Source organism: Indicator indicator, chromosome 11, assembly GCF_027791375.1.
Source record: "Indicator indicator isolate 239-I01 chromosome 11, UM_Iind_1.1, whole genome shotgun sequence".
NCBI lineage: Eukaryota > Metazoa > Chordata > Aves > Piciformes > Indicatoridae > Indicator > Indicator indicator.
In genome coordinates this window covers 10,253,285-10,279,610 of record NC_072020.1, presented here as the reverse complement: position 1 = coordinate 10,279,610, position 26,326 = coordinate 10,253,285, and the positions used below count along the sequence as shown (strand labels likewise).

Genomic DNA, 26,326 nt, shown 5'->3' with positions numbered 1-26,326 from the left:
AGGATGGGGCCAGACTCTTTTCAGTGCTGCCCAGTGATAGGACAAGGGGCAATGGGCACAAACAGGAGCTTAGGAGGTTCCACCTAAACTTAAGGAGAAACTTCTTTGCTGTGAGGGTGCTGGAGCTGTGGAGCAGGCTGCCCAGAGAGCTTGTGGAGCCTCCTTCTCTGGAGAGATTCCAAACCCATCAGGACATTGTGATCCTGGGCAGCTTGCTATGGGTGACTCTGCATTAGCAGGAGGGATGTACTGGATGATCTGCAGAGGTCCCTTCCAACCCCTACCAGTCTGGGATTCTGTCATTAAGCTCATGCACAATATTTTCAGCACCTAAAGCAAGAACCTCACGATTACAGTACTGCCAATATTTAAATATTTTGCCAGACCATGACTTCATTTGTCAGTGTGACTAAGTGAGATTTGATTAAGGAGCACTTTGCCATGAACCATGTAACTGCTCACATATAAACTGACTGTATATTATAAGGCTGTAACTTTAATAAAAACACATGGTGTAAGTAAAATCTTGCACAAAGAGCCATCTATTATTTTAGGTTTTTGACTTGAAGGGAAGCTCAATGCAAAGTACTGATAATGAAGATTAATTAACACACTAAGTTACAACCATGATGTGCTAGTAACTTCTCAGGGGTAGCCCTAAATATTAGTTGGAAAAAAGGTATTTTAGATTGTGATTGTGTTGACATCCATGGCCATCATTTGGATGTTTATAGTTAAATCCCTCTTCTCCCCATGACAAAGTTTCATACTGTGATCTGGACTAACAAAAGCAATTCAACATCGAGGTTCCAAAGACAAATGTAATTATCTACTGGTTTATGCAGGGTGAAATGTTACTTCTGTGTTAAGATTTCAGCAGCTGGGAGTTCCTGCGTGTGATCATAAATTAGGAAATCACAATGGCAATTGAGCTTTGGAAGAATGAGTCGGGTTAGAAAGATGAAGTACAGCAACTAGCTAGAGACTTTGGCAATTTAAACTGAAATAGAGATTTCTGAGTGGAGAGGCTCAGAACTGTCAGAACAATATACAGGGCAAGATTTGGGGGTGCTGGTTGATAGCCTTCTGAAGATGAACTAGCAGTGTGCCTAAGTGACCAAAAAGACTAACATCCTGGCTCAGGAATAGTCTGACCAGCAGGACCAGGGAAGGGATTGTCAGCACTCGATACACCTCAAGTATTTAGGTCAGTTTTGTGCTCCTAACTCCAAGAAGGAGAACCCCCTGTTTCCAGCTACTCTTGTATGTAGAATTGACAGGAGCAGCACTCCACCCAGTGCTGCATTTCTGCATCTGCAGTGCTCCATACAGACAGACTGGCAGGGTCATGTGTGGATTTATGCTGACAGAGCCTTTCACTGCTGTCTGCTGGAGCCTCTAAGACCACATGCACCTTCCTCTGCTCAGGAGGGGCTGCTGAAGCCTTAGCTCCTGCTCCACAGCACAGCAGTGCTGCAGAGGAGGAGATGGGAGACAACACGAGCAGATCAGCATGAATTAATTAAAAGTAACCACAAAAATGCAATCATGAAGGCTTCTGAAGCAACATTAACTTTCTAACTTAACATGTCAAATATTTTGATGGTAAGTTAAGTCTCTAAGGACTCAGCTAAGCAGACAGGTAGTGGATAATGAGAAAGAAGACAGCATTAAACTTAACAGAGGTAGCTGGAAGAGTAGTGGCTCACAACAGACTTTAACACAAGCTATCTAGAGAAATCCTCTTGAACTCTTGTAAAAAACCCTGTCCTGTCATGTTCAAAGTGGGTCTCCACTGTAGATGGTGTCCTCCACAAGAGACAGCAAGGCTCCAGCCTGTGTTATTACACATATATTGAAAAAGGAGGTATAAAAGATGACATATATCTCCTGCTTTAGCTCTGAACCCAGTGCATGCTGCAGAGTATCTAATTAGGCTGCTAAAACAACACTGAATTTGTGGCCTGTGGAGATGTGGCTGGAACAAGGCCAAAGATGAAGCCAGCAGTAATAAGCATGGGAACAATCCTGATGTCTTCCTGTGGGATGGCCCAAGGTTCCTGTTGCCTGACAGGTCTTACAAATATTTTGGGTCTTTGCCAGGATAAGGGATTTTTCTTACAGGTCTAATCCTGTCATCCCTTGAAAACCTCCACAGTAGGTGAAAGGTGTCTCTGTGAGGGTAAGTAGGTCTCAGTTGTGGAACATTGCGTATGAAAACAGGGGTGTGAAAGCACAAGGAAAAGAGAAGCCCCTTTTTAAGGGCAAAATGGAGGTTAATTCCAATGCATATTCACTTGCAGGAACCTGCTACAGCAGTGGCACAAAAGCACTGAGAGGCAGCTGATGGTGGCCCAATCTTGCAACTTTTGGAAGGAAAAAAAACCCGAAACAACCAAACAACCAAACCACACATCAGGAAAGGGAAAAAGATCCTCAGTTTGAGGACTTGGTGCTCAGTGATAGGACAAGGGGCAATGGGCACAAACTGGAACCCAGGAGGTTTCACCTAAACATAAGGAGGAAACTTCTTTGCTGTGAGGGTGCTGCAGCCCTGAAGCAGGCTCCCCAGAGAGGTTGTGAAATCTCCTGCTCTGGAGAGATTTCAAATTCACCTGGACACTGTGACCCTGCACAAGGTGCTGTGGGTGACCCTGCTTTTTAGCAAAGGGGTTGGATCAGATGATCTCCAAAGGTCCTTTCCAACCCCCACCGCGCTGAGATTCTGTGATCCCATCCAAGCTCATCATCTCCTGTTGTCTCCCATCTCCTCCTCTGCAGCACTGCCGTGCTGTGGAGCAGGAGCTAAGGCTTCAGCAGCCCCTCCCGAGCAGAGGAAGGTGCGTGTGGTCTTAGGAACTCCAGCACACATCGGTGAAAGGCTCTGTCAGTATGGATGACTCTGCCAGTCTCCGGAGGGCTGCAGATGCAGAAATACAGCAGTGGATGGAGGGCTGCTCCTGTCAATTCTACACGCTTCCCATGGGAAAGAATATCTGGAAACAGTGGGGGGAGTTCTCCTATCAAAGCTCACCTCTCACGCCTGCTTTGCTGCTGGGAAAAGAAGCAGGCAGCAGCACTCTTGCGCGGCTGGCTGGAACGGCTGGCTGGAGGAGTCTGATTTGCATATATCTTACCCATCATGCAGCGGTGCTCAGTTTTATCTAAAGTAAGATATTCCCGGGGAATGTCTTACACTCTAGCGCTTAAGGGAGATTCAGCTGCATTGCTCTAAGGAGAGAAAATCACATCCATTTGATTTTTGAAGGGCAGGAACCAGCATCATGACTAAAATGGTCTACGGTTCTCTGAGCTGTAATTAGCTCTGTTGCAAAACCTCACTATCGGCTGGTCCGATGGCAGTGGTATTTATAATTAATTGATCACAGTCAGTTACAGATTTCTTTGTTCTTTCTCCACTCCCACTGCCGCACTTGACTAGTCTTTTGCTGCTGGACATGACAGCAATAACGTTTGTGTGGAGCTCCCCAGAGCAGGACAAGGCAGAGGATGCATGGAGTCAGGGACATTTCCTGGGTCCAGGGATACCTGTCATCCAGCCTTCCCCATCCCATTTCTGCTTATCCAAGTGCTTTAAATCTTTTTATAGCTTCCATTCCCTAATTTAATTTGTAAAGAGACAGATTTTGTTGTTAGCCTCTGATTTTTCTGGAATACATGAGCATTGAGACCAGAACACATATATTTAATCTTAATCCATTGTGGAATATGCTTTCTTCCCAGTCTCTGTCAAGCCAGTGCCTGCTCCTTGATTTTTCCCACTGTTAACAACACAGGCTCTGGACTTCAGAGGTGTTTAAAGTGCAACGACAGTTGAAAGTGTTGCTCACTGCTGGGGACTGAGGAGGAAAAGACTCACTCACCTGAGGTTCTGATTTAATTATGTGGTTTTCATTTATGCCACATCATGCTTACAACCTCAAGCATGCTGTTCACAGCTCAGTGAAGCAGGACAAAAAGATAAACAGCAAAGATGAAATGCTGGCTGCCTAAACTTTTCACATACAAGGCACAAGAATTTCTGCTCTAGGTGCTTCAAGCAAATGTGCCATTTGATTAGCAGGGAAAACAGCAGCCAAGCAAGACAGAGGCCTTTGGTTTATGCACAAAGCTGCTTAATTTTTGGTCATCATGAGCCTCAAATATTTCATAGAATCATAAAATCGTAAAATGCTAGGTGTTGGAAGGGATCTCCAGAGATCAAGTCCAACCATCCTGCCAGAGTAGGATCACCTAGGGCAGGTCACACAGGAATGCATTCAGAGGGCTCTTGAAAGCCTCCAGAGAAGGAGACTCCACAAACTCTCTTGACAGCCTGCTCCAGTGCTCCAGCACCCTTGCAATAAGGAAGTTTTTCCTCATGCTGAGATGGAACCTCCTGTATTCCAGTTTGTATCCATTGCCCCTAACACAGGACACCACTAAAAAGAGACTGGCACCTTCTTGACACCCACCCTTCAGATATTTGTAAACATTAAGAACATTCCCTCTCGGTCTTCTCTTCTCCAGGTTGAATGGCCCCAGGTCAGTCATTTCTTTGATGATCGCTTCTCACAGGTGGTGGGAAGCACAAAACCTTGAGCCATCTGAGCCCCCTCTGTCTAGACTGGGGGTTTAAGTCAGCCATGAGATGGCAGTTGTGCTGAGAGGGACATACTCTCAGCCAATTCAGATTCATTTTCCTGTAGGTTCCTTATACCAGCATTTATTGTGCAGTTATTGAAGCCTGCTGGCTAAACCACTATTGTTCCTGTTTACCTTTCTTTTCCACTCACCTCTCTATTTCCACTGCCTTCCTTTCAGCTACCTTACGAATGCCTTCCAGCCCCTCAAAGACACAGAGTATGAACAAAAGGTTCCTTTTGTGGACTAAGCTGCAGAGGCCAAGTTGCAGGGTACACTCCCATCACCATCTCCACCACCTCCCTCTCACTGTGTCCATAGACCGAACACACAAAGGTGATGAGGTGCAGCTGCACTGTGAGCAGGCACAGCACTAAGTGTCAGGACCTTTACAGACTCCCAAACAACATGAACACACTGGTGGAAACCTGCATGCTGCCATAGCATTCAATCCAATATTTTTTTTCTTCCTCTTTCAGGATTTTATCTGCTAGTTCCTGATTCCCTCCCTAAAGGTATTTCACTACATCCCTTCTCCAAGGGTGTGGAACCTTTTCTTAATGAGGGCCAAAGGTAACCTTCCAGTAACTCTCCTTTGCCACACATTAATATTTAACTCAGCACTGACTGAAGGTGACAACAGTTGTGCTCCCTTTCCCAGCCTGGCCGTGGGTGTGCTGGTTGTACTCAGCCGTGTCTCCATCACAGGACTCCAAAAAATTCCACACCTGCAGGCATTCCTCTCCTTTCCACAGGGGAATGGCCCTTCAAAATCCTAAGGGATCTCTGCTACAGGGATAACACTGAGAACTTATCATACGATTTTAAACCAAGTGCAGCAAGTGTAGCCTTTGAAGGATTCCCCCTCCCCTCTGCTGTCCCTTTCTCTTCCTCTCCTCCGAGCATTCCCATGCCAGGTTTTACTGCTGCTGACGGAAATGACCTGGCTGACTTCTTCATATGAGAGAACCCTGCTGAAAGCTGAGTTTTTACATAGTGGTGAGTTTCCTTTCCTGTTGCAGTCAGTTTTACCTGTCTCATGTTTCTGCCCTTAATCACAGTTGCTCTAGATTCAAGGGAGCCACTAGGCTTCTTTAACAATCTGCTTCAGCCAACTTTCATCTTCTCATTGGGGCTCTTCTCAGTAGGTTATGCAATAGCAATCACAGCAGCAGTTTGCAAGGCCACAGGAATAAAAAAGCACATATGGCCATGGTTCTGGGAAGGGTTAAAGAGAAAACATAGCAGTGGGTGAGAGACAGTCTCCTTATGCACACGCATTGAATGAACAATTGGCTGGACATGAGCCAGAATGTGTCCAAGTGGACAAGAAGGCCACCAGTGTCCTGGCCCAGATCAGCAATAGTGTGGTCCAGGGAAGTGATTGTCCTCCTGAACTCAGCACTAGTGAGGCCACACTTCGAGTACTGGGTTCAGTTTTGGGACCCTCACTCCAAGAAGGACATTGAGGTGCTCTAGCATGTCAAGAGAAGGGCAGCCAAGCTGGCAAAGAGTCTGGAGAAGCAGCTGAAAGTCTTATGAGGAACAGCTGAGGGAACCAGGGTTTTTCACCCTGGAGAAGAGGAGGATGAGGGGACAACTCACTCTCTACAACTTCCTGAAAGGAGGTTGGAGCCAGGTGGGGATCAATGTCTTCTTCCAGGTAGTACGTGACACACTGAGAAGAAATGACCTCAAGCTGCACCAGGTGAGGTTTACTTTGGATCTTAGAAGAAACTTCTTCACTGAAAGGGTTCTCAGTCACTGGAACAGGCTGCCCAGGGAAGCAGTGAAGTCCCCATCCCTGGAAGGATTTAAAAGATGCGTAGCTGAGGGATGTGGCTTGGCAGTGTTGGACTAATAGTTGGACTGGGTGATCTTAGAGCGGTTTTCCGACCGGGACGATTCTATTGGCACTCTGAAGACAGAAATAGCTATGTCTCTTTTGCAGCCATCACTAAAACCTCAAGCACCCTGGGCATGTCACATCTCATCGCTGGAGCTATTTCGGCTGCCCAGCGACCCAAGCCCCGTCAGTCAGTGCGGGCGGATCCGCCGCCGCAGGAGGGCGGGCGGGAGGCGGGGCGGTGCATGATGATTTGCATACCGCCCTCCCAGAATGCTGCGAGGTCTCTCCGTCCCGAGGGAGGCAATCTCTCTGAGCTTCTTCAAAGGGCTTTGCTCTGATTTGCTCTGTGACTTTCTGTTGGTATCCTATTAGAAATGGGAGTGCATTTCCGGGGAAAACTAAGGGACAGTACTCTGCAAGTAGCCACAAGTGCGAAGCGACAAGATCACGAAGGTATAAATACGTCTACGATGGTAAGATGCTGTCGGCTGGTCCGAAGGTAGTGGGGCATCTCAATTGATTGTTCACAGTCAGTTACAGATTGATCTCCTCGTTCTCTCTTTCCCCCCTTCCCACTACTGCACTTGACTAGTCTTTTGCACCTCAGCGAGGCCCCACGGCCCTTTTAAGCTACCCCCACCATCCCCTCTGCTTGGTGTGGCACAAGATCCATGAAACGTAAATATATTCAAGAGTTTGCTTTTTAAAAATCTTATTTTGATCCAGTATCTGTTATCTCCAAGCGCCCTCTTAGGTGTTCTTCAGAGGTTCCTTCCAACACCTAGTTCAACCCCCCTGCTAAAGCAGGATCACCTAGAATAAATCCCACAGGAACATGGCCTTGAGCAGTGAGGCCATGAGCAACCTTGTTCTAGTGGGGGATGTCCCTGCCAATGCCAGGGAGGCTGGAACCAGATGATCTTCAAGGTCCTTTCCAACACAAACCATTCAATGAATCTATAAACACGTCCCAGCAGGTTTTGAAGGCCTCCAGAGACAGAGATTCAACAACCATGTCTCTCCTGTGCTGAGGGCTCCAGGGCTGGCCGCAGACTGCAGATGGAGTCTCAGCAGGGCAGAGGCAGAAGCCCTACCCTCCACCAGCTGCTCATGCTGCTGGGGATCAGCCCAGGACATGGTGGCTCTGGGCTGGGAGTGCACAGTGTCAGCTCATGTCCAGCTCATCACCCACCAGCACTCCAAAGGGGAGCTCTTAAGCACCTCATCCCCCAGCCTGTATTGATGCTGACAGAAGATGAAGCAGAGTAGGCACCCTGGTTGTCTCTGGCAGGTAGAGAGCCAGAACATTGGCTCAAGAGATGTACATCCAAGCATTTTTGAGGGGAAGATAGCTCCCTGATCTCAGGCAGGTGCTATAACCACCAATAAAAAATGTGGAGGGTCACACCTGCATAAAGAGGTCTTCAATGGGGAAAGTTGTTCACTTGCTCTCCAGAGACATTTTGATGCTGAGGGTCAGTACAGACTGTGGGCTCACAAAGTCTGCCTTAAGCCTGGAAGAGAGGTGGCTTTGAGGCCCTTTCCTCAGCATTTCATGCTGACTGGGGCTTGATCGCTCCTTACTCACTACCCTCTTCTCCCTACCCAGGAGGATTTTTCTCCTGTAGGTGCATCCCCAATACCCAATTTCAGACTTTACAACCCACAGCAAGGACCAGTTACCTAAAGTACTGAGTCTTTTACTGGAATGGAAACTTGGCCTAGGAGGAAGGAGATACCACAGACCTCAGAGGACCACATACTAACCACTTGTTTCTGGTGGCAAACAGATGAGTGAAGCAGTACACTTCTGAGTACATCTGATGGACTCTGATGTCAGTGTTGGTCTCTTTGCTTCTCAGAAGAGCACCTGTCCTGAGTCAGGCAACACTCATTCATTCTTTTATCACCACAAAAAGCATGTGGCCTTCTCCCTAGTAAGAAGTGACAGGAAAAGAGGAAATTGCCTCAAGGTGCACCAGGGGAGATTTAGGTTGGACATTAGAAGAAACTTTTTGAATGAAAGGGTTCCCAAAGACTGGAACAGGTCGCCCAGGGAGGTTGCTGAATCCCCATCCCTGGAGGTGTTTCAGAGCTGCAGAGGTGTGGTGCTGAGGGACATGGCTTAGCACCAGACTTGTCAGAGTTAGAGAAAGGTTGGAACTGATGATCTTAAAGATCTTTTCCCTCTGAAACCATGCTGTGGTTCTATGAAATTGGTTACAGGCTTCAGCTAGTGATAAGAAAAGTGGAAACATAAAACTGGAAACTTTTATCACTGGAAAGCGACAAAAGGAAAGCATCAGACCAAACCAGTATTGTGGCTTCCCCTGTGCTCCCTCCCAAACAGTAAAACAAGATCTATAATTCTCATCTTCATACTGCTCTACTTATTTTGTGTCTGAGTTGTTGCACTTCTCTGACTAAAGGTTTTCCCAGATATTCCCGCACTCACATAGCTAATGATCTGCATCTGAAATAGATTTAATGAAACAGCAAAACTGACACCAGCAGAAAGCATCTAAATTTACACTCAGCCCAGAAAGGGCACAGCAGTCCCACCATACAGGAAGGTATCCTTGAGAGCAGGAGAAGGAAGACAAGAGAAACAGGGTGAGGGGAGGCCTGAAGAGGAGCCCAAGCAGGAGGCTCTCCTCCTCACACCAAAATTCCCCCTTTATACTCAGTGTGGTACTGACGGTCTGGGATACACCTGGAGCAAACTCAAGCCAGCCAGATTGGTCAGGGTGGAGATGGTGGAGTGACCATCCACAGAAGTAAGTGTTAACATGTAGACTTGGCATTGTAGGACATGGTTTAAGGGCCATGGTGGTCTGAGGCTGACAGTTAGACTCAGTGAACTTAGAGGTCTTTTCAATGGCATTCCCCAGTGGGAACATCAATGATCTTCCCCAGTGGGGCCTCCAATGACCTCCCCTAAAGGGCTCATCAATGGTCTCCACCAGTGGGGCTTTCAAGGGTCTCTCCCAATGGGGACTTCAATGGCCTCACCCTGTGGTGCCTTCATTGGCCACCCACAATGACAACTTTAAAGGTCTGGAGAAGAGAAGCCTGGAGAAGAGAAGGCTCAGGGGAGACCTCATTGCTGTCTACAACTATCTGAAGGGAGGTTGTAGCCAGGAGGGGTTTGGTCTCTTCTCCCAGGCAACCAGCACCAGAACAAGAGGACACAGTCTCACGCTGCTCCAGGGGAGGTTTAGGCTGGAGGTGAGGAGAAAGTTCTTCACAGAGAGAGTGGTTGGCCATTGGAATGGGCTGCCCAGGGAGGTGGTGGAGTCACCATCCCTGGAGGTGTTCAAGAGGGGATTGGACGTGGCACTTGGTGCCATGGTTTAGATAGGCATAAGGTGTAGGGTGACAGGTTGGACTCGATGATCCTTGAGGTCTCTTCCAGTCTTCTTGATTCTTGATTCTTGTCTCCCCCAATGGGGACTTCAATGGCCACACCCAATGGGGACTTCAATGGCTTCCTCCAGAGGAGCCTTCAATGGCCTCCCACATTGGGGCTTTCAACAGTCACTCCCTGTGGAGCCTTCAGTGGCTTCCCCAGTCAGGCCTTCAATGGTCACTCCCATCAGAGCCTTCAACTGACTGCCCCAGTGGGGCCCTCAAGCCCATTGGCCACAGCGATTTCCATTTGTGACAGCAGCAGCCTGTGATTGGTTGCCCAAGCAAACCAGCAGGCCTGCGCCTGGCCCACAGCTCGCTGTGCAGCCATACTGTGACATCAGATGTGCTTGGGAGAGGAGGATCTGTCAAAGCCAGGCAAGAGACAAATCACAGGAGTGAAAGGAAGAGCAAAGCCTCATGCATGGAGGCTGACCCTCTAAAGAATACCGTTCAGCCCATGGAGGTGGATCCACCTCAAGACCTGCCACAGCCCATAGAGGTGGAGCCAATGTCATCAAGCCTCCTGGGGCACTCCTCCACCATGGCCCAGCTGCCTGCAGCACCATGGGGCCCAAAGCGTCCGAGGACGGCCGGGGGCTCCCAGGGATGCTCCAAGCCCCCGGCTGCAAACAAGCGGCACCGGTCCCACCGCCGGCTGTAAGCAGAGCCATCCACAGCGGCTCCTCAGAACTCGCCCGGCCGCCCAGACGCAGCTCAGCCCTGCTGTACCACCCCCCAGACCACCTCTCACGAAGGGCATCTCCTCTGCCCGGAGCCATGAGCAAGAGGCGGAGAGCAGCTGCCACCTGCTGCCCGCAGCCGCAGGAGCCCCATGGGAACAGCGGAGAGCGAAGGAGAGTCAGAGACCACCAGAGGGCGTCAGGGACCATGGAATACCGCCGGAGGACGTCAGAGCACGGCAGAGCCTGTTGCACTACCTGCAGCTCCGCACAGCCTGTTGGAGCCCGGCCACGGGGTCAGGGGAGCGCAACAAGCAACAGAGGGGTCTGAGGGACCCTGGTGGAAGCCGGCGAAGATTATCGGAGACCAGCAGACACCGCTGGACGACGCTGGACATTGCTGGTCACCACCTTTTAATGAAAAGCTTGTAACTGTTTCTTTAAAAAACCCAACCAAACAAAAAATGCTCTCCTCCCTCCTTTGGCACTTCTGCGGCTGCATGTGTCCTATTCTGGTCTCCCCAGGACAGGAAAGCCACTGACACACGGGGTGCTGCCCCAGCTCAGCAACTTGGTGCTGGTGGGGGACCAGGACACGCACAAGGGCAGGGGGAGGGAGAAGGCTATGCAGCTGGAAGAGAAGGTTCAGGGCTGGAGCAGCTGGGCTGCTGAGCTGCCAGAAAACTGGGAGGGTTCTCCTGACTCCCTGAGCTCCTCTGGCTTGAAGGTCTTTTACCCTTCGCTATACACCAAGTCCTGCCACCCCTGCCCCCAGCCCAAGGAGAGGCAGGTTGCAGCTCCCAGTCTAGAGGCCAGCCTCAGAGGTGCTGAAGGCAGTGGAAGAAGTTTTATCTAACAAGTATGAAATAAGTTTTTGGAGGGGAACTTTCTGGTAGGTGCAAAAGCAAAGCCAAAGATCTGGCATGCATTAAGAAGGGTGTGACTGAGTAAACAGTGCAAAAATGAACTGAAAGGAATTGCAGCCAGTTACAGCACATGGCAAGTGGTGGACAACATGCCCTCCTGCCCAAGAGGGCCACCAGTAGTCTGGGGTACATCAAGAAGAGTGGGGCAGCAGGTTAAGGGACAATCTCCCACCCCCTCTACTCTGCCCTGGTGTGGCCGCAGCTGGAGTACTGCATCCAGTTCTGAGCTCTCCAAGAAAAACAGGGAACTACTTCTAATACCCAACCTAAACCTTCCCTGCTGCAACTGTGGCCATATCCTCTCCACCTATCCTGTGTTACTAAGGAGAGGCTGAACCCCACCTGCCTGCAACCTCCTGGCAGATGGCTATAGAGAGCCAGATCTCCCCTCAGCCTCCTCCAGACTAAACAACCCCAGTTCCCTCAGCTGCTCCACACAAGCCCTGTTTTTCCAGACCTTTCACCTCAGATGGGGTGGCTGTGGAATGCTTTTGCACGATTGGTTTAAATTCACCTTCATTTCCTTTCCCTTTCTGTCAATGAAGCCACACATAGCTTGGGATTTGAACAAGCATCTCTGCAATTGGCATTTCAGGTAAAGACCCATGGGCATTCACAGAGCAGGTCTCTTCTTTCCTCTATGCAGAAATCAATCTGGAGGACAGCCATGCCCTTCCACACCCAACTCCCTCCATGCCCACAGTCTCACCTAGTCTCTGCCAAGACATGGCACTAGAGATTTCATGGTGTTAATGGGTGTGGAGCTTGGCCAGACATTCAGGCACGGTGCAGAAAGCAATGCTGGAAAGGGTCACAAACAGCACAGTGGCACAACGTAAACCCAGTTGCTGACAGAATCATACAGGCTGGAAAAGACCTTCAAGTTCACTGAGTCCAACCCAACACTGCCCAGTCCACCACTAAACTGTATCCCTCAGCATCTTACCTACATGTTTTTTGAACATTTCCAGGGATGATGATTCCATCACTGCTGTGGGCAGCCTGTTCCAACACCTGACCACACTTGCAGTAGATAATTGTCCCTTATGTCCAACCTAAACCTCCCCTTGCACAATTTCAGGCCACATCCTCTCATCCCGTCACTTGCTACCTGGGAGACTGACACCCACCTCACCCCACCCTCCTTTCAGGGAGCTGTAGAAAGTGAGAATTTGTCCTCTTTCCTCCAAGATAAACAATTCAAGTTCCCTCAGCTGATTATCACTAGACAACTTCTCCAGCTTCATTGCCCTTCTCTGGATGCACTCCAGCACCTCAATGTTTTTTTTTTTTGAAGTGTCCCAAAACTTGGAGGCAGCCAACATCATCCTGGTCTAAATCAGCAACAGTGTGGCCAGCAGGACCAGGGAATGGATTGTCCCCCTGGACTCAAGCACTGGTGAGGCCATACCTTGAGTTCAGTTTTGGGCCCTACACTCCAAGAAAGATGTTCAGGTGCTGGGGAGTGTCCAGAGAAGGGCAATGAAGCTGGAGAAGGGTCTGAAGAGCAGCTCAGTGAACTGGGGCTGTTTAGTGTGAAGGAAAGGGGACAACTTGCTTTCTGTAGAAACAACTTGGTCTCCTCTCTTTAGGAACAATGACAACGGAAAGTGGCCTGAAGTTGTACCAGGGGAGGTTTAGTTTGGATAGGGAAGCAACGTCTTCACTAAAAGGGTTCTCCAACACTGGAACAAGGCTTCCCAGGGTGTACATTGAATTCCCACCCTGGAGGTGTTTCAAAGATGCAGAGAAGTGGTACTGAGGGATGTGGTTTAGCCACAGATTTGTTAGAGAATAGTTGGACTGGATGATTTGAAAGGTCTTTTCCAACCAAAATGATTCCGTGATTCCACGCAGAGGTACACAGAACGATCACAGAAGACAGACTGGCTCAAACCACTGCTCCACGCCATAATCATGCCACCAAATAAGACAAACAATCTGTTCAGCAGAGGGATCTGGTTCTCTTTTTGCTAACATCTCTTAACAGCTGCATTGGAGTCAAAGAATCAAGCTCAAGATAGTCACAAAAAATAAAAGCTGTATTTTTCTCCAAAAGTTCATACAGTAACTAACTGAAGACATTTGTGTCAGAGAAGTTCAGTGTCCAGAGAATCTCTTCTGCCATACATGAAAACCAAAAGGTACTGCAATTGCCTTACTGCTCAACAATTTCCTGCCTCCAGCTGCTCAAGCCTTCTCTAGCTTGAGTCATGTCAGGAACTTGCTTCTCCCTAGAGCACACCAAGGGCTTTTCTTCACCGCTCCCATCCCATCTAAAGCTCTTCTTTTGTTCTGGAGAGTTTTGTTGCATGCTCCTCTATAAATTTGCTCAAGTGCTCTAAATCTCTGTCCCCGCCTTCAAATTTAATGGGGTTGTTCTTCTTGTCCCTCGGAGCAAAGTAGATGGTGGGGAACCCCTCCACCTTGTAGTGGTCGTTGGGCACGTCGTTGGCAGTGGCATCCATCTTGGCAATCACCAGGTGCTTCTCACTCTTGTACTTTTTGCCCAGCTCGGTATACACTGGCTCTAGCTTCTTGCAGTGTCCACACCACGGGGCGTAGAACTCAATGAGAACATCACTCTTGGGATCCATGACTATGGCATCAAACGTTTTACCCACCACCACCTTCACAGGACCTTTGTTGGTTTTCGGCACTGGCTGGGACTTCACAATAGGCTTCAGTTTTCCTAGGAGGAAGTGAAACACAGAGCATGGTTAGGACATGCTGAAAGCCATCCTCTTCTGATCTCTGCCAGGGAGAAAAGGGGGAAGCCTGGCACCAGGAATGAAACCAGCTCTGCACGAAGCACAGGCCAGCTTGCTGGGCATGTGTTAACACAACCCAATTATGAAATGGGCTGACAAGCAGTTTCACAGTTCCCTAGAACCTTTCTCCCTCTGCTCATGGCTGCCCACTCACACTGCAGTAGATGATGGTTGGTGGTATCAGTCCCAAATATGAACAAGCAGCTCACACTTCAAAGCTGCAACAGGCTTGCTCAGGGTTAGAATCATAGAACCATAGAAGTGTGTTTGTTGGGAAAGACCTCTAAGACCATTGAGTCCAACCATCAGTCTAAGATCAGCGTGCCCACTAACCCATGTCCCAGTTGCCACGTTCACACGTTTCTTGAACAACTCTAGGGATGGTGACTGCACCACCACTCTGGGCAGCCTGTTCCAATGCCTGACCACCCTTGCAGGAAAGACAATTTTTCCTAATATCCAACATAAACTTCCCCTTTATTATAGCCACTGCCTCAGCAAAAATTCTTGGCAAAGAAAGGTAAGCCAAAGCACACAGCTCAAAGAACCCCGCTTTAGAAGCTGTACCTTTTTTGAAGGCCACTACAAACTGCCTGAGCACATCAGAGTCAAACTCCTCTGGCTCCATGGCGTACTTCTTGCCTCCTTCATCCAGAATGGCCACATTGACATCCTCCCCACTCTCGAGCAGGCCCAGATCTTTTATTTCAGAAGAATAATCTTCCTCATCAGAAACCGCAAACACGTACTCAGGGAAGTCTTTGGCCACTTCCAGGACTTTGCCTCTCCAGAACTGTGTAGCTGAAAAACCAGAGCACAACGGGATCAGCAATGTCTCAGCGGTCACCACTTGCTTCCTCCCCAAGGGGAGCACTGCTAACCCTGAGTAACTCACCAACACGATAGTCGAAGCTGAAGTCTACAGAGTAATAGACAACTACTAGAGGACGCTTGGAGAATCTTTTGGCATCATTGGAAGGCTTGCGGTGACCAACCAGAGGCAAAGCATGTTTGAGCACGTGCCCTTTAATCTCTGACCCATCTGTAGAGTCCTGGGTTTTAAAACAATTGGGAAAAAGAAGCTCAAACAAAGGGATTTCAGTGCCATTTTTGCTGCTTTCTACTGAAAACTAATAGTGATGTGTGCATGAGGGAGAAAGAGGGACATGTCATAGACAATGCTGTCACCATAGTCTTCAGAACCATAAGCACTGAAGATAATTTAGTGTTCTGTTCTTACACTGAATCTGGACATTGAGAATTATTATTTGCCTAGGTAACCCCTGGGCTAATTTAATGAAGCTTTCTCAAAGAGAGAAGTATGATTTCATAGAATGGTTTGGCTTGGAAGGAACCTTAAAGATCATCTAGTTCCAACCACCCTGCCACACCCAGAGACTCCTTCCACTAGATCAGATTGCTCAAGGCCTCTGCAACCAGGCACTGAACACCTCCAGGGAGAGGGCATCACAACTTTCCTAGGCAACCCATTCTAGTGTCTCACCACCCTCATGGGGAAGAATTTCTTCGTCTCACCTAAATCCAGCTTTTTCCAGTTTGAAGCCATTAACCCCATGACCTGTAATTCCATGCCTTTGTAAAAAGTCCCTCTCCAGCTCTTCTTTATCCACTTTCAGATACTGGAAGGCTGCTATAAGGTTTCCTTAGAGCCTTCTGTTCCCCAGGCTGAACAGCCCCAGCTCCCTCCACCTGTCTTCAGGGAAAGGGTGTTCCAGCCCTGTGATCATCTTTGTGGCCCCTTCTGGACCCACTCAAGAGTCAAGGGACAAAACAAGTCACCTCAGATTATGTAGTGGAGTACTTCCAATAAGAAGATGCCCACTGCTCATACCTGCAAAGAGAAAGAACCTTCAATCTGCTCACAAACTTTCTAGCTCTGGACCAGTTACTCACTTTAAGATCCAAAACATGCATCTTGGCCTCATGCTTTGACTGAAATTTTTCTGGTTGCATGACAACCAGTTTTCCTGGAGATGTTTTCAGTAGTTTTGCAATCTCATTGCTGAACGTGTGGTGGAACTTGTAATCTTCTCTTAAGCCGTTAGCTGGAAAATGAAGGTTGTGGAAAAGGAATGGTCATCAAGAAGTGAACTGATAGCCTCCAACTGAAAATCAGGAGAATGCACTGCAGGGAAACTCTTTCCATTCTCAATGGAACACAGAGCAACCCAGAGGCTCATATGGGGTGCAAAGCTTGTATAACACATACAGCTGGAGTAGCACTATGTGAATGATGTTCAACAACCCATCTCCTCGATGAGCTATTCTACATATCTCAAAACTCTGAACAGCTTCCAAAACATAGACATTTGTTTGTCAGCCTCCTACCTCTTGGCTTCCCCCCAGATAAGAGAAAGCAGAGCTGGAAAAGAACCCACAAGGTCACCCAGTCCATCTGTTTGCTTTGGGGCAGCCTGGGAAACGGTTGAGTATCTTGCCATGCTGGAGCAACCAAATCAGCTCCTAATCCAACTATAAACAATGGTGGCCACAGAAGCAGGCTTAGCCAAGGGCAGGAGAATTATCCACAATGCTCTTCTCAAAGCTCTGACAGAAAGCAAGAGTGTCTGCAAGTGATTCAATCATGTGAGACACGGGGACTGATTGATGGGACTGAGTGCATGAAGTGACAGGACTGCCACTGTGTCATGTCAAAGGGGTTTAGTAACCATGGCTTAGAATCACCATCCACCTCTGGATCAGTTTAGCTCTCTTCAGTCTTTCCTCACTCCGAGTAAGCTCCTCAGAGCCCAGCTTCTGAACTGTCAGATACAAAGCAAGCTGTAACAAATGGAAAGGGGGCAAGAAATTGCAATTTGTTCCTAACCTGGGAATTTTCTCCCTGCTCCATTTGGCAGTTTCTTGGGTACCAGTTCCAAGAGGAAGTATCTCCTGTAAATGGCTTGGCTGATACTTGAGCTGTATCCTTAAAATTTGGTGTGAGATTTTTTTCTTGGGTCAAAGCAGATCACCCTTCCCTCTCTTTCCTTTTACTCCTTTCCAATCTCCCTCACTAAACTAGGAGTACAAACGAGATCTCTCCATGTCCAAAGTCCCAACAAAACATACATTTTATTACTATTTTAAAAACATTCCTTACCTGCTTCCTGATAGAGCTGATAGGCTTTGTCATTCTCTCCACTGAAGACACCAATGATGATGACATCATCACCATCCTTCAGGAATTCCTGTACCTGCTTGGCAGCCTGAATCTGTTTGGATGGAGGACCAGCCTGTTCAATCATGTAGTCGACAATACCTGTAAGAGAAATACCACGATGCAGAGACGAGTTCTGGTCCCCAAATCAATTCCATCAGAGAAACCCATCCTCAGAAAGCTGCTTAGAACACCTTTTGAAGGGAGAGTCAGGCATCCCTCCATAGCACTGTTTCACACCACACTGCCCATGGACACCTTTCTTTCTGTGCAGTCTTCCCACAATAACTAAGAAGACCAAATAAGCAAGACCTCAATCCAAGCTTTTCAAGCTGCAGTTCTGGGTATTCTCTTTTAGGTTGGTTTCAGAAGACTCAACCAAGCACAGGTTCTATGGATAGGAGCTGATTTTCCCAGTGATCCTCCTTTCTGAGCTTCCAGACCCTTCACTGTCTCCTGGCAATGCTATGAGCCAAAGTTCTGCTCAGACAGGGTTAAGTCTTCCCTTTTATTAAACCCAAATACTGAGCACTTTGTCAGCACTTACAGTGCACTCCAGTGCAATTCAAGGCTGTTCATTTACTCATGCTGCCACTGCTCCACTCTGTGGACTGAACTTTCTTCACATTAGGAGCTGTAGCACCACTGTAAGCTGTTATAGAGACAGATGTATACTGCTGGCCTACATAGGTATGAGAGCACAGGTTTGGAGGTTCCCACAGCTGCCACTACTATGATGTTAACAAGTCTGCAAGTCATAGAATTGTTTCAGCTGGAGAAGACCTTTAAGATCATTGAGTTCAACCATTCTCTAATTCTGGTGCTAAACCATGTCCCTCAGTGCCACATCTCTGCCTCTCTGAAACACCTCCAGGGATGGGGATTCAACCACCTCCCTGGGCAGACTGTGCCAATCTTTAAGAACCTTTTCAGTGTAGAATTTTCTTCTAACCACCAACCTACCCCTCCTCTGGTGCAACTGGAGGTCATTTTCTCTCATCCCCTCACTTGTTAGTAGGGACAAGAGACCAACACCCATCGCATGACATCCTCCTTTCAGGGAGATCTAGAGAACCGGAAGGTTTCCCTTCATCCTCCTTTTCTCCAGGCTAAACAACCCCAGTTCCCTCAGCCACTCCTCACCTGACCTGTTCTCCAGACCCTTCACCAGCTTTGTTGCCCTTCTCTAGACATGCTCCAGCACTTCAATGTCTTTCTTGTAGTGAGGGCCCCAAAACTGTATGCAGTACTCAAGGTGTGGCCTTGACAGTGCTAAGCACAGAGGAACAATCCCTTCCTCCTTGGTCCTTCTGGTCACACCCTTGCTGATCCAGGCCAGGATGCTGGTGGCTTTTCTGGCCACGTGGGCACAAGCTGGCTCATCTTCAGCCAGCTGTCCATCAACATCCCCAGGTCCTTTTCTGCTGGGCAGCTTTCCAGCCACTCTGCCCCAAGCCTGGAGCGTTCATGGGGTTGTTTTGCCATAGAGACATCAGAACATCTGCAGTCAAGCTCTCAGAAAACACAAAGCAAGAGGAGCTGCAGTACCGTATTTTTCCCGTGGCCCACTGTAGTCATAAGGTTTGCCCTTGCGGAATATCTTCAGAGTTGGGTAGCCACTGACATCAAACCTCTTTGCCAGCTCAGTCTCAGCAGTGGCATCAACTTTAGCCAAGGGGATTGGAGGCGTGCGCTGGCTGAGCTCCTGGGCAGCCTTCTCGTACTCTGGAGCAAGCCTTTTGCAGTGGCCACACCTAGGGAAGGAGAGGAGAATCCATGACTCCTTCTAGGTACCTCCTACCTCTGAAGTGGAAGAGGTTAAACCTTCCAGAAGGAGAAAGCAGAAATGAGGTTGCTCTATCTACAGAGGACACTTCAATCAAGGAAGCCTTGTCTCTCCAATCGGAAGCTAGCCTCTGTGTCTGGCCCCACATTCTTAGACATAACTTCATTTTTTGGAGGCCTTTTTAAAACTGAGGACCAACTGCCTCTAGTTTTCAGTATTTCTATGTGCCAAATTGACTAATTTATAGAAGAGAATCTTTAGTGAAGGTGTGGAGGCCATCCCTTGCTGAGACACAGACCCAGTTGTGCCTTTGAGTAAGCTGTGCTATGATCCTACCTCAAAATTGGAACTATGATACACCAGAGCTACATACACACCTGGCAGGAGGAAAGCCTCCTGAGAATCACAGAATCATTTGGGCTGAAAAAGACCTTTAAGATGGAGTCCAACCATTAAAAGCAGCAGCACAACAACAGAGGGCAGGGTCACCAAGTTTGTTCATCCCAGCTGTGCTAGGAAAGTACAGATGACAGCCTTCTTGCTTACCATGGAGCATAAAACTCCACCAGGATTATATCAGCATCATTCACAATGTTGTCAAAGTTATCCTGGGTCAACACAAGGGTTGCTTCTGGTGGTGGGGTCCAGTTGGGGTCAGAAACTTCCTTGACCTTGGCCACAATTGCTGAAAGATAGTTGAACAGCTCAATTGGCAAGTCTGCAGTACTACACCAGTAGTATACCAAATACAAGTGTTTGTAGCAAGAGTTTAAAGTCAGAGTGGCAAGCATGGCCTTCAACTGAACAGAACCTCCTCTGAATGAAGGTGGGACACAGTCACTAAGCAAGAAACAAGTGGTTGTTTTGTAAGCAGTCAGCACACAGACCAGATGTTGCTACAAGCTGATCCTTCAGCAAGCATGAGACTACTCCCTCTTCATGTTTCTAAAAACCTTTTGTCAGAAACAGCACTACCCACCACCTGCAAAAATTATCCTCTATAACAGAATCACAGAATAGCTTGGGTTGGAAAAGACCTCTAAGGTCATCAGGTCCAAACATTAATCTAACACCACCATGGTCATTAAACCAGACACCATGCCCACACATTTTTTGAACACTTCTAGGGATGGTGACTCCACCACCTCCCTGGGCAGCCTGCTCCAATGCCTGACTATTCTCAGGAGAAAAAAAATTTTCCCAATATCCAACCTAAACCTCCCCAGCACAGTTTCAAGCCATTTCCTCTCCTATCACCTCATACTAGAGAGACCAACCCCCACCTCACCCCAACCTCCTTTCAGGGAGCTGTAGAGAGCCAAAAGGTCTCCCCTCAGCTGCTTCTTCTCCAGACTAAACCACCCCAGTTCTCTCAGCTGCTCCTCACCAGATCTGATCTCCAGACCCTTCACCAGCCTAGCAGGCAGCCAACTGAAGACAGACAAAATTTCAGCCTTCATAACAGTATTCTACTTAAGGAACTAGATCAAGATTACAGTCCTTCCAAAGAGTCACATGAAGAAGCAAGAGCATGGACTTCCTGCCTTTGTTACAGAGAATACCACGGGTGGTGCTCACCATCTTCTGTCCGGGAACCGTCATAGTCAACAGGTTGGCCTTTCTTCAGGATTTTGAGGGTTGGGTAGCCACTGACATCAAAACGACTTGCCAGGGAAGTGGCTGCAGTGGCGTCGATCTTGGCAACTGGAATAGGAGGGTCGTTTTCCTGCAGAGTTTTGGCTATCTTCTCATATTCAGGAGCAAACTGCTTGCAGTGCCCACACCTGCCAGAGGAAGACACAAGCAGGCACATCAATGCACAGCAGGCCCGCAGGGGTATTTTGCTGCTCTGCATTGCTACAGGACACCTTCTGACAGATGGTCATAGTCGCAGCAAGAGAATGGTGTCTTGCAATGTTTTCAGAGGATAGAGAGGCAGAAGGTAACCATAACTGCTGTGCTGTTTGTGCCACTCCAGACCTCTTACAGGTTGGTTTTCTCCCTTCATTCCAACAAAAGAAAGCGTATTTCCAGGTCTTTTCTAAAACCTTCACACAAAAAACCTCACTAATTGCTGTTACAACAAACCTCACACTGTGCTTCTCCTTCCCCCCTGTCCCCTTGTAAATGAGATTTCAGACTTCAGCAGCTTAACCTAGGTTCATCTTCTCTATGCAGCACCCTCACTTCAATTGAATCAAACAACAAACCAGCAGTTAAGTTGGCCTAATGAAACCAGTTCTCAGTGAGTCAGCACAAGGGCATGACAGCAAGCTGCAGACCACACTGCATGACTGCTCCAGGGCTCACTGCGACCCTTCTTGTTCCCTGACAGGTACAGAGCAGGGGTGCAGATGCATGGTAGGGGTCAGGGAAAAGGGTACCTCCACACCACCACAACTGCCTCCTACCCTGGAATGGAGTCCTATGCTTCTGCAGCCAAGCCACAGCTATCTAATCTTTAAAACCAAACTCACTTCTTAGGAGTATGTCCTGTCAGAGAAGTCCCCAATAGCCACCTTATCCTGCACCTAAGAAGGTCCCACAGGCTGCAAGCTCACCAGGGTGCGTAGAACTCCAGCAGCACAGTGTCCTTGTCTGCAGTGAAGGTGTCAAAGTTTGCGTCATTCAGGACTAACACACCGTTCTCTTCTTTCACCTCCGTGTCATCCTCATCATCATCTTCTTCATCATCATCATCACCATCTTCCTCAGCTTCTTTTGCAAGAGATTCTGGAAAAGCAAAAAGGCAACACGGATGAGATTATCTCAAGCACACAGAAGTAGCACTGTCCGGTTAAAGATGTGCATCTGACAGTTAAAAGCAAAGCATCTGTTCCACAGTGACAGAGCTGGACTCCCATGTTTGACTTTTTGATTTCTGTTCACACCACCCAGCTAAAAAGAGCCACATTTCAGTAAAAGTGTCAATGTGTGTTTTGCAATCTGGAGCTGGCGTACACAGACCCATGGGACAGTCTCTACCAAGGCGTCTTGTTGAAATGGGGGAACTGAGACATGGCCTGGTGTGAGCCTGGCCAGCACTGACTCTGCTCGGTGCTGTGACTGCCCAGCTTAGTCTCTGGATCAGGGGGGCACTTTCTGCAGCTCAGGGCGGGTTTGCACACAGTGGCTACTGTGGCAGTGACAACACTGATGGGGAGAATTAGCATCAAAAGCTGGACTACAGACCAAGGGCACTGCTCCATCCTGTGTGCCACCCTGGGGTGCAGGAAGGAAAAGGCTGCAGCTGCGGAGATGAGGAGACAGGAGAGGTGACCCTAAACTGAGCAGCAAAGGACGCCATCCAGCTAGCAACTGGATTTAACTGCATTCTCCACTGCTCCTTGGGCTTGGCTATCAAGCCAGTTCTTCACTCCAAGCCATGAGCAGCCACTTTCTCGTAAACATCTCATCCCACGAGAAAACTGAACAGCAATGCAACTAAGGGCCTTTCCACCACTGGGAGCTTAAGGGTTTGGATTTAAACCTTTAAAATTTCTTGCTGAAAACTACTCCTTATTTAGCTTCAGTTGGCTTTTGACAAAGCAGACAGAAGTTGCTGCAGCAGGACAAGACTGAAGGGAGACCTCATTGATCTGTACAACTCTCTCAAAGGATGCTGGAGTGAGGTGGAAGTCAGTCTCCTCTCCCTAATATCAGGTGATAGAAGGAGAGGCAACGGCCTGAAATTGTGTTCAGGAGGTTTCGGCTGGATATTAGGTAAGAATTCTTTCCTGAAAGTGTGGTGAGGCATTGGAACAGGCTGCCCAGAGAGGTGACAGAGTCACCATCCCTGGAGGTGTTCAAGAATGTGTGGACAGGGCACTTGGGACATGGTTTAATGACCATGGTGGTGTTGGGTTGATGGTTGGACTTGATCATCTTGGAGGCCTTTTCCAACGGAAACAATTCTATGATTCTATGACAGCAAATCACATACAGGTAAGTTAGTTATTCAGGACAAGAATTCTGAAAGCATTCAGAGTTCACTTGGAATTTGAGAGTTAGGAATGGCAATGATGTATTCACAAATACAGAATGATAAAGATATATCCAGGTATGAAAAAGTGAATAAACCAACCCCCACTATTTTCAGACCACAGGAACAAGCTCACCATGGAGAAAGTGATGCCAAAAAAAATGCTCTGGCTCTTTCTTTGCTAGTAGAAACTATCAAAACTCAGAAGGCCATATGGTCTTGGAAAACAAAATGAGCTCCTGGGGAAAATGCCCTCATTTTGATTAGAACCCAACTACAGACACCACCAAAACATTAAAAGCTTTTGTGGAGGGGAGAGATCACAGAGGAGATCAACTAACACACAACAGTGGCCACCGAGATTAAATTTCATTAACTACTGTTAAAGAAACCTACCATTTCACCTGACTTGGGAGGCAGCTAAAAGCACCATCCACAGGCAAACAATGCCTTCTGTGTCACTGCCTCTGTGAGCAGTGCAAGGGGCTGAACTGCCAAGTGCTCCTGGAGCCAATCTCCAGCAGTCACACACTTAGGGGTCTGTACTGGTGACAAAGCCAGTTTGCAGCAGCTTCCAGCTTCCATGAATGCCCAGCAGTTCTGAAGGAGGTGTTTCACCACAGGCTGTTCATGGTTGGCCCCTGCCTGAATTGCACAAGCCTGTTGCTTTTCCAAGCAAGTTGCTTCAAGCTTTCTGTGACACAAAGGAATTTGAGCAAAACAAGCTGGCCAATTCTGCTCATGCATCTCACAAACTAAGCACCAGGTTGGGCTCATTCCTGATTGCCAACCACCTGCCAACCTCCCAGCAGAGAAAAGGACTATCACAGCTACCATGATACAGGCTCGTGGTTTAGAGTCACAGAATTGTTTCAGATGAAAAAGACCTTTAAGACCATTGAGTCCAACCACAAAAGCTGTAAAAGGGTGGCTATCAGGAGGATCGAGACGCCCTCTTCACAAGGAGTCCCATGGAAAAGACAAGGGATGATAGGTACAAGTCTGTACCAGAAGTGAATTTGTCACCATGAGAAGAATCGGATATTGGAATTATCTCCCAAGGGAAGTGGTGGGTTCCCCTGCATTGGACAGTTTTAAGACTCAGCTTGATAGGGTACTGGGCCACCTGTTGCCAGGGCACTCCAAAGCCTTTTTATGAAAGCAGTCTTTCTCAGTCTTTTCTGTAGCACATCTTCTTCATGATCCTTCCTAATTCCTTCACCAGGATGCAAAAGTCATGGCTTAAGCTGATTCTGCTGCAATTTTATCTGTCTCACTGCTCCAGTCAAATTTCAATTCCAAATCCATACAGTGCAGAAGTCTGGTTTCATCTAAATTTTTCATCTTCTGTACAGTTTAGATAAGCTACTTTCTTGGTGTGAAGTAAATGTATTTCACTTCACACAGGCCTGCATTTCACAGGTAAAAATGGATTATCTCCAGGATAAGGGGCAACAGGCACCAACTAGAACAAGGAAGCTCCACCTAAACATGAGGAAAAATTTCTTTGCTGTAAGGGTGTGGGAGCCCTGGAGCAGGCTGCCCAGAGAGGTCATGGAGTTTCCTTCTCTGGAGAGATTCCAAAACCGTCTGGACACCGTGGTCCTGGGCAACTTGCTGTGGCTGACCCTGCCTTGGCAGAGGGGTTGGACTGGATGATCTCCAAAGGTCCTGTCCAAGCCCTGCCATACTGTGACTCTGTAATTGTTCTCTAACACTGAACAGAAAGCAGTGGTCATGCAGGAAATAAGAATGATGTGAGATTCTTCAAAATCCCTGTAAAAGATGCACTTTCAAGTGTCTGCCTTCTATGTAGCAGCACTTCACTTAGAGCACCTCTGTTTCAGCCAGTTTTGGCAAGGCAAAGACACACACCAGCGAATTATAAAGACAATGGGAACAGACACCAACAAACTACCAACACATGGCCTTCCTCCTGGGAAAAAACAAATCTTGTTTGAAACACGGAGAACTCCTCAGCTGAGGGGCAAGGAAAAGAGCTCCCTAGGATAACTAAACGGGAAATTAACAGGCTTTTTCTTGCAGCATGGCTAATGGCTCCTTTTAAATCCGCGTTCAGAAGGGGCCAGGCACAGCGAAGGAGAAACGAACGGGGCGAAACGACGACGAATGAGAGCCCTGCACGGGGTGGAGGAGAAACGAGACGGGACGGGGACTTTAGCCCTGTAGCGATGGGGGAGTGACCAGAGCCCTACACAGAAAAGAGGGGTGAGATGACCACAACCCTGCACAGAAAGGAGCTGAGGGGCGGGGCGACCAGAGCCCCGAACAGAAAGGTAGGGAGGAAACTAGAGGCCTGCACAGTGACAGCAGAGGGCCGGAGCCCGCATGGGCGGAGGGGAACGACCTGCGGCGAGCACCTCACGCCCACCGGCCCAGCTCAGAGGCCTGCGGGGATCCGCCTGCCGGCCCGGCCCCTACGTCAGCTCAGCGACCAGCACGGTACCAACGCACCCCCGAGGAGCGGGATCTCGCCGAGGTAGCTAGGCCCCGCATCCAAGGGTTGCCCCCGTCAACTCACTTCCACATCGGCACTCAGGGGTCCATCACAACAGCCTATCCCTCGCACTCACCTCCATCGTCCTCCTCGGCCACCGCCCCCCGCGCCAGGAGGGTGATCTGGGCCAGCCCCAGCAGCAACAGCAGCACCCACAGCCTGCTCGGCTTCATCGCGCCCGCTGCCCCTCGGCCCGCTCCGCTTCGCTCCGACCCGCCGCGCCCTCTCGCGGGACACCGCGTCCGGCCCTGATTGGCTGTCGCCCTGCGACGCGACGGTGCGGCCGCCAATCGCCAGCCCCCAGCGCCCCCGGCCGCCGCCGCTGCTCAGCTGCTGCGGGCTACGCGCTTGGGCCGCCGCGGCGGGAGACGAGCACGGCCGAACGAAGAGGAGGGGTGCGTCCGTCCACTCGTGTAATTAGACGCCTTGCTCTGAGGTGCCGCTCCCCCATTGGTTGCCGGGGTACCCGCCAACCGCCGGCCGACACGCGTTCCGGGCGAAGCCGCCCCTAAGAGCCGAGAGGAGGCGACCAGGAGGAAGGGGGCGGGGCGAGAGGAGTCATGGCCCTTCAGGATTGGCAG

General features: G+C 48.8%; 1 protein-coding gene across 1 annotated transcript; it reads right to left on the bottom strand.

The window, feature by feature from the left end:
* Window positions 1-13,510: 13,510 nt before the first annotated feature.
* On the bottom strand, window positions 13,511-25,918 carry PDIA4 (protein disulfide isomerase family A member 4). Its single transcript, XM_054384879.1, has 10 exons — window positions 25,822-25,918; window positions 21,807-21,978; window positions 20,824-21,029; window positions 19,792-19,930; window positions 19,008-19,213; window positions 17,403-17,561; window positions 16,196-16,347; window positions 15,177-15,333; window positions 14,849-15,082; window positions 13,511-14,202 (listed from the first exon to the last, which is right to left on the bottom strand). The coding sequence occupies exons 1-10, from the start codon at window positions 25,916-25,918 to the stop codon at window positions 13,787-13,789; spliced, it is 1,938 nt and encodes a 645-aa protein (XP_054240854.1). The 3' UTR covers window positions 13,511-13,786.
* Between the last annotated feature and the right edge of the window lie 408 nt (window positions 25,919-26,326).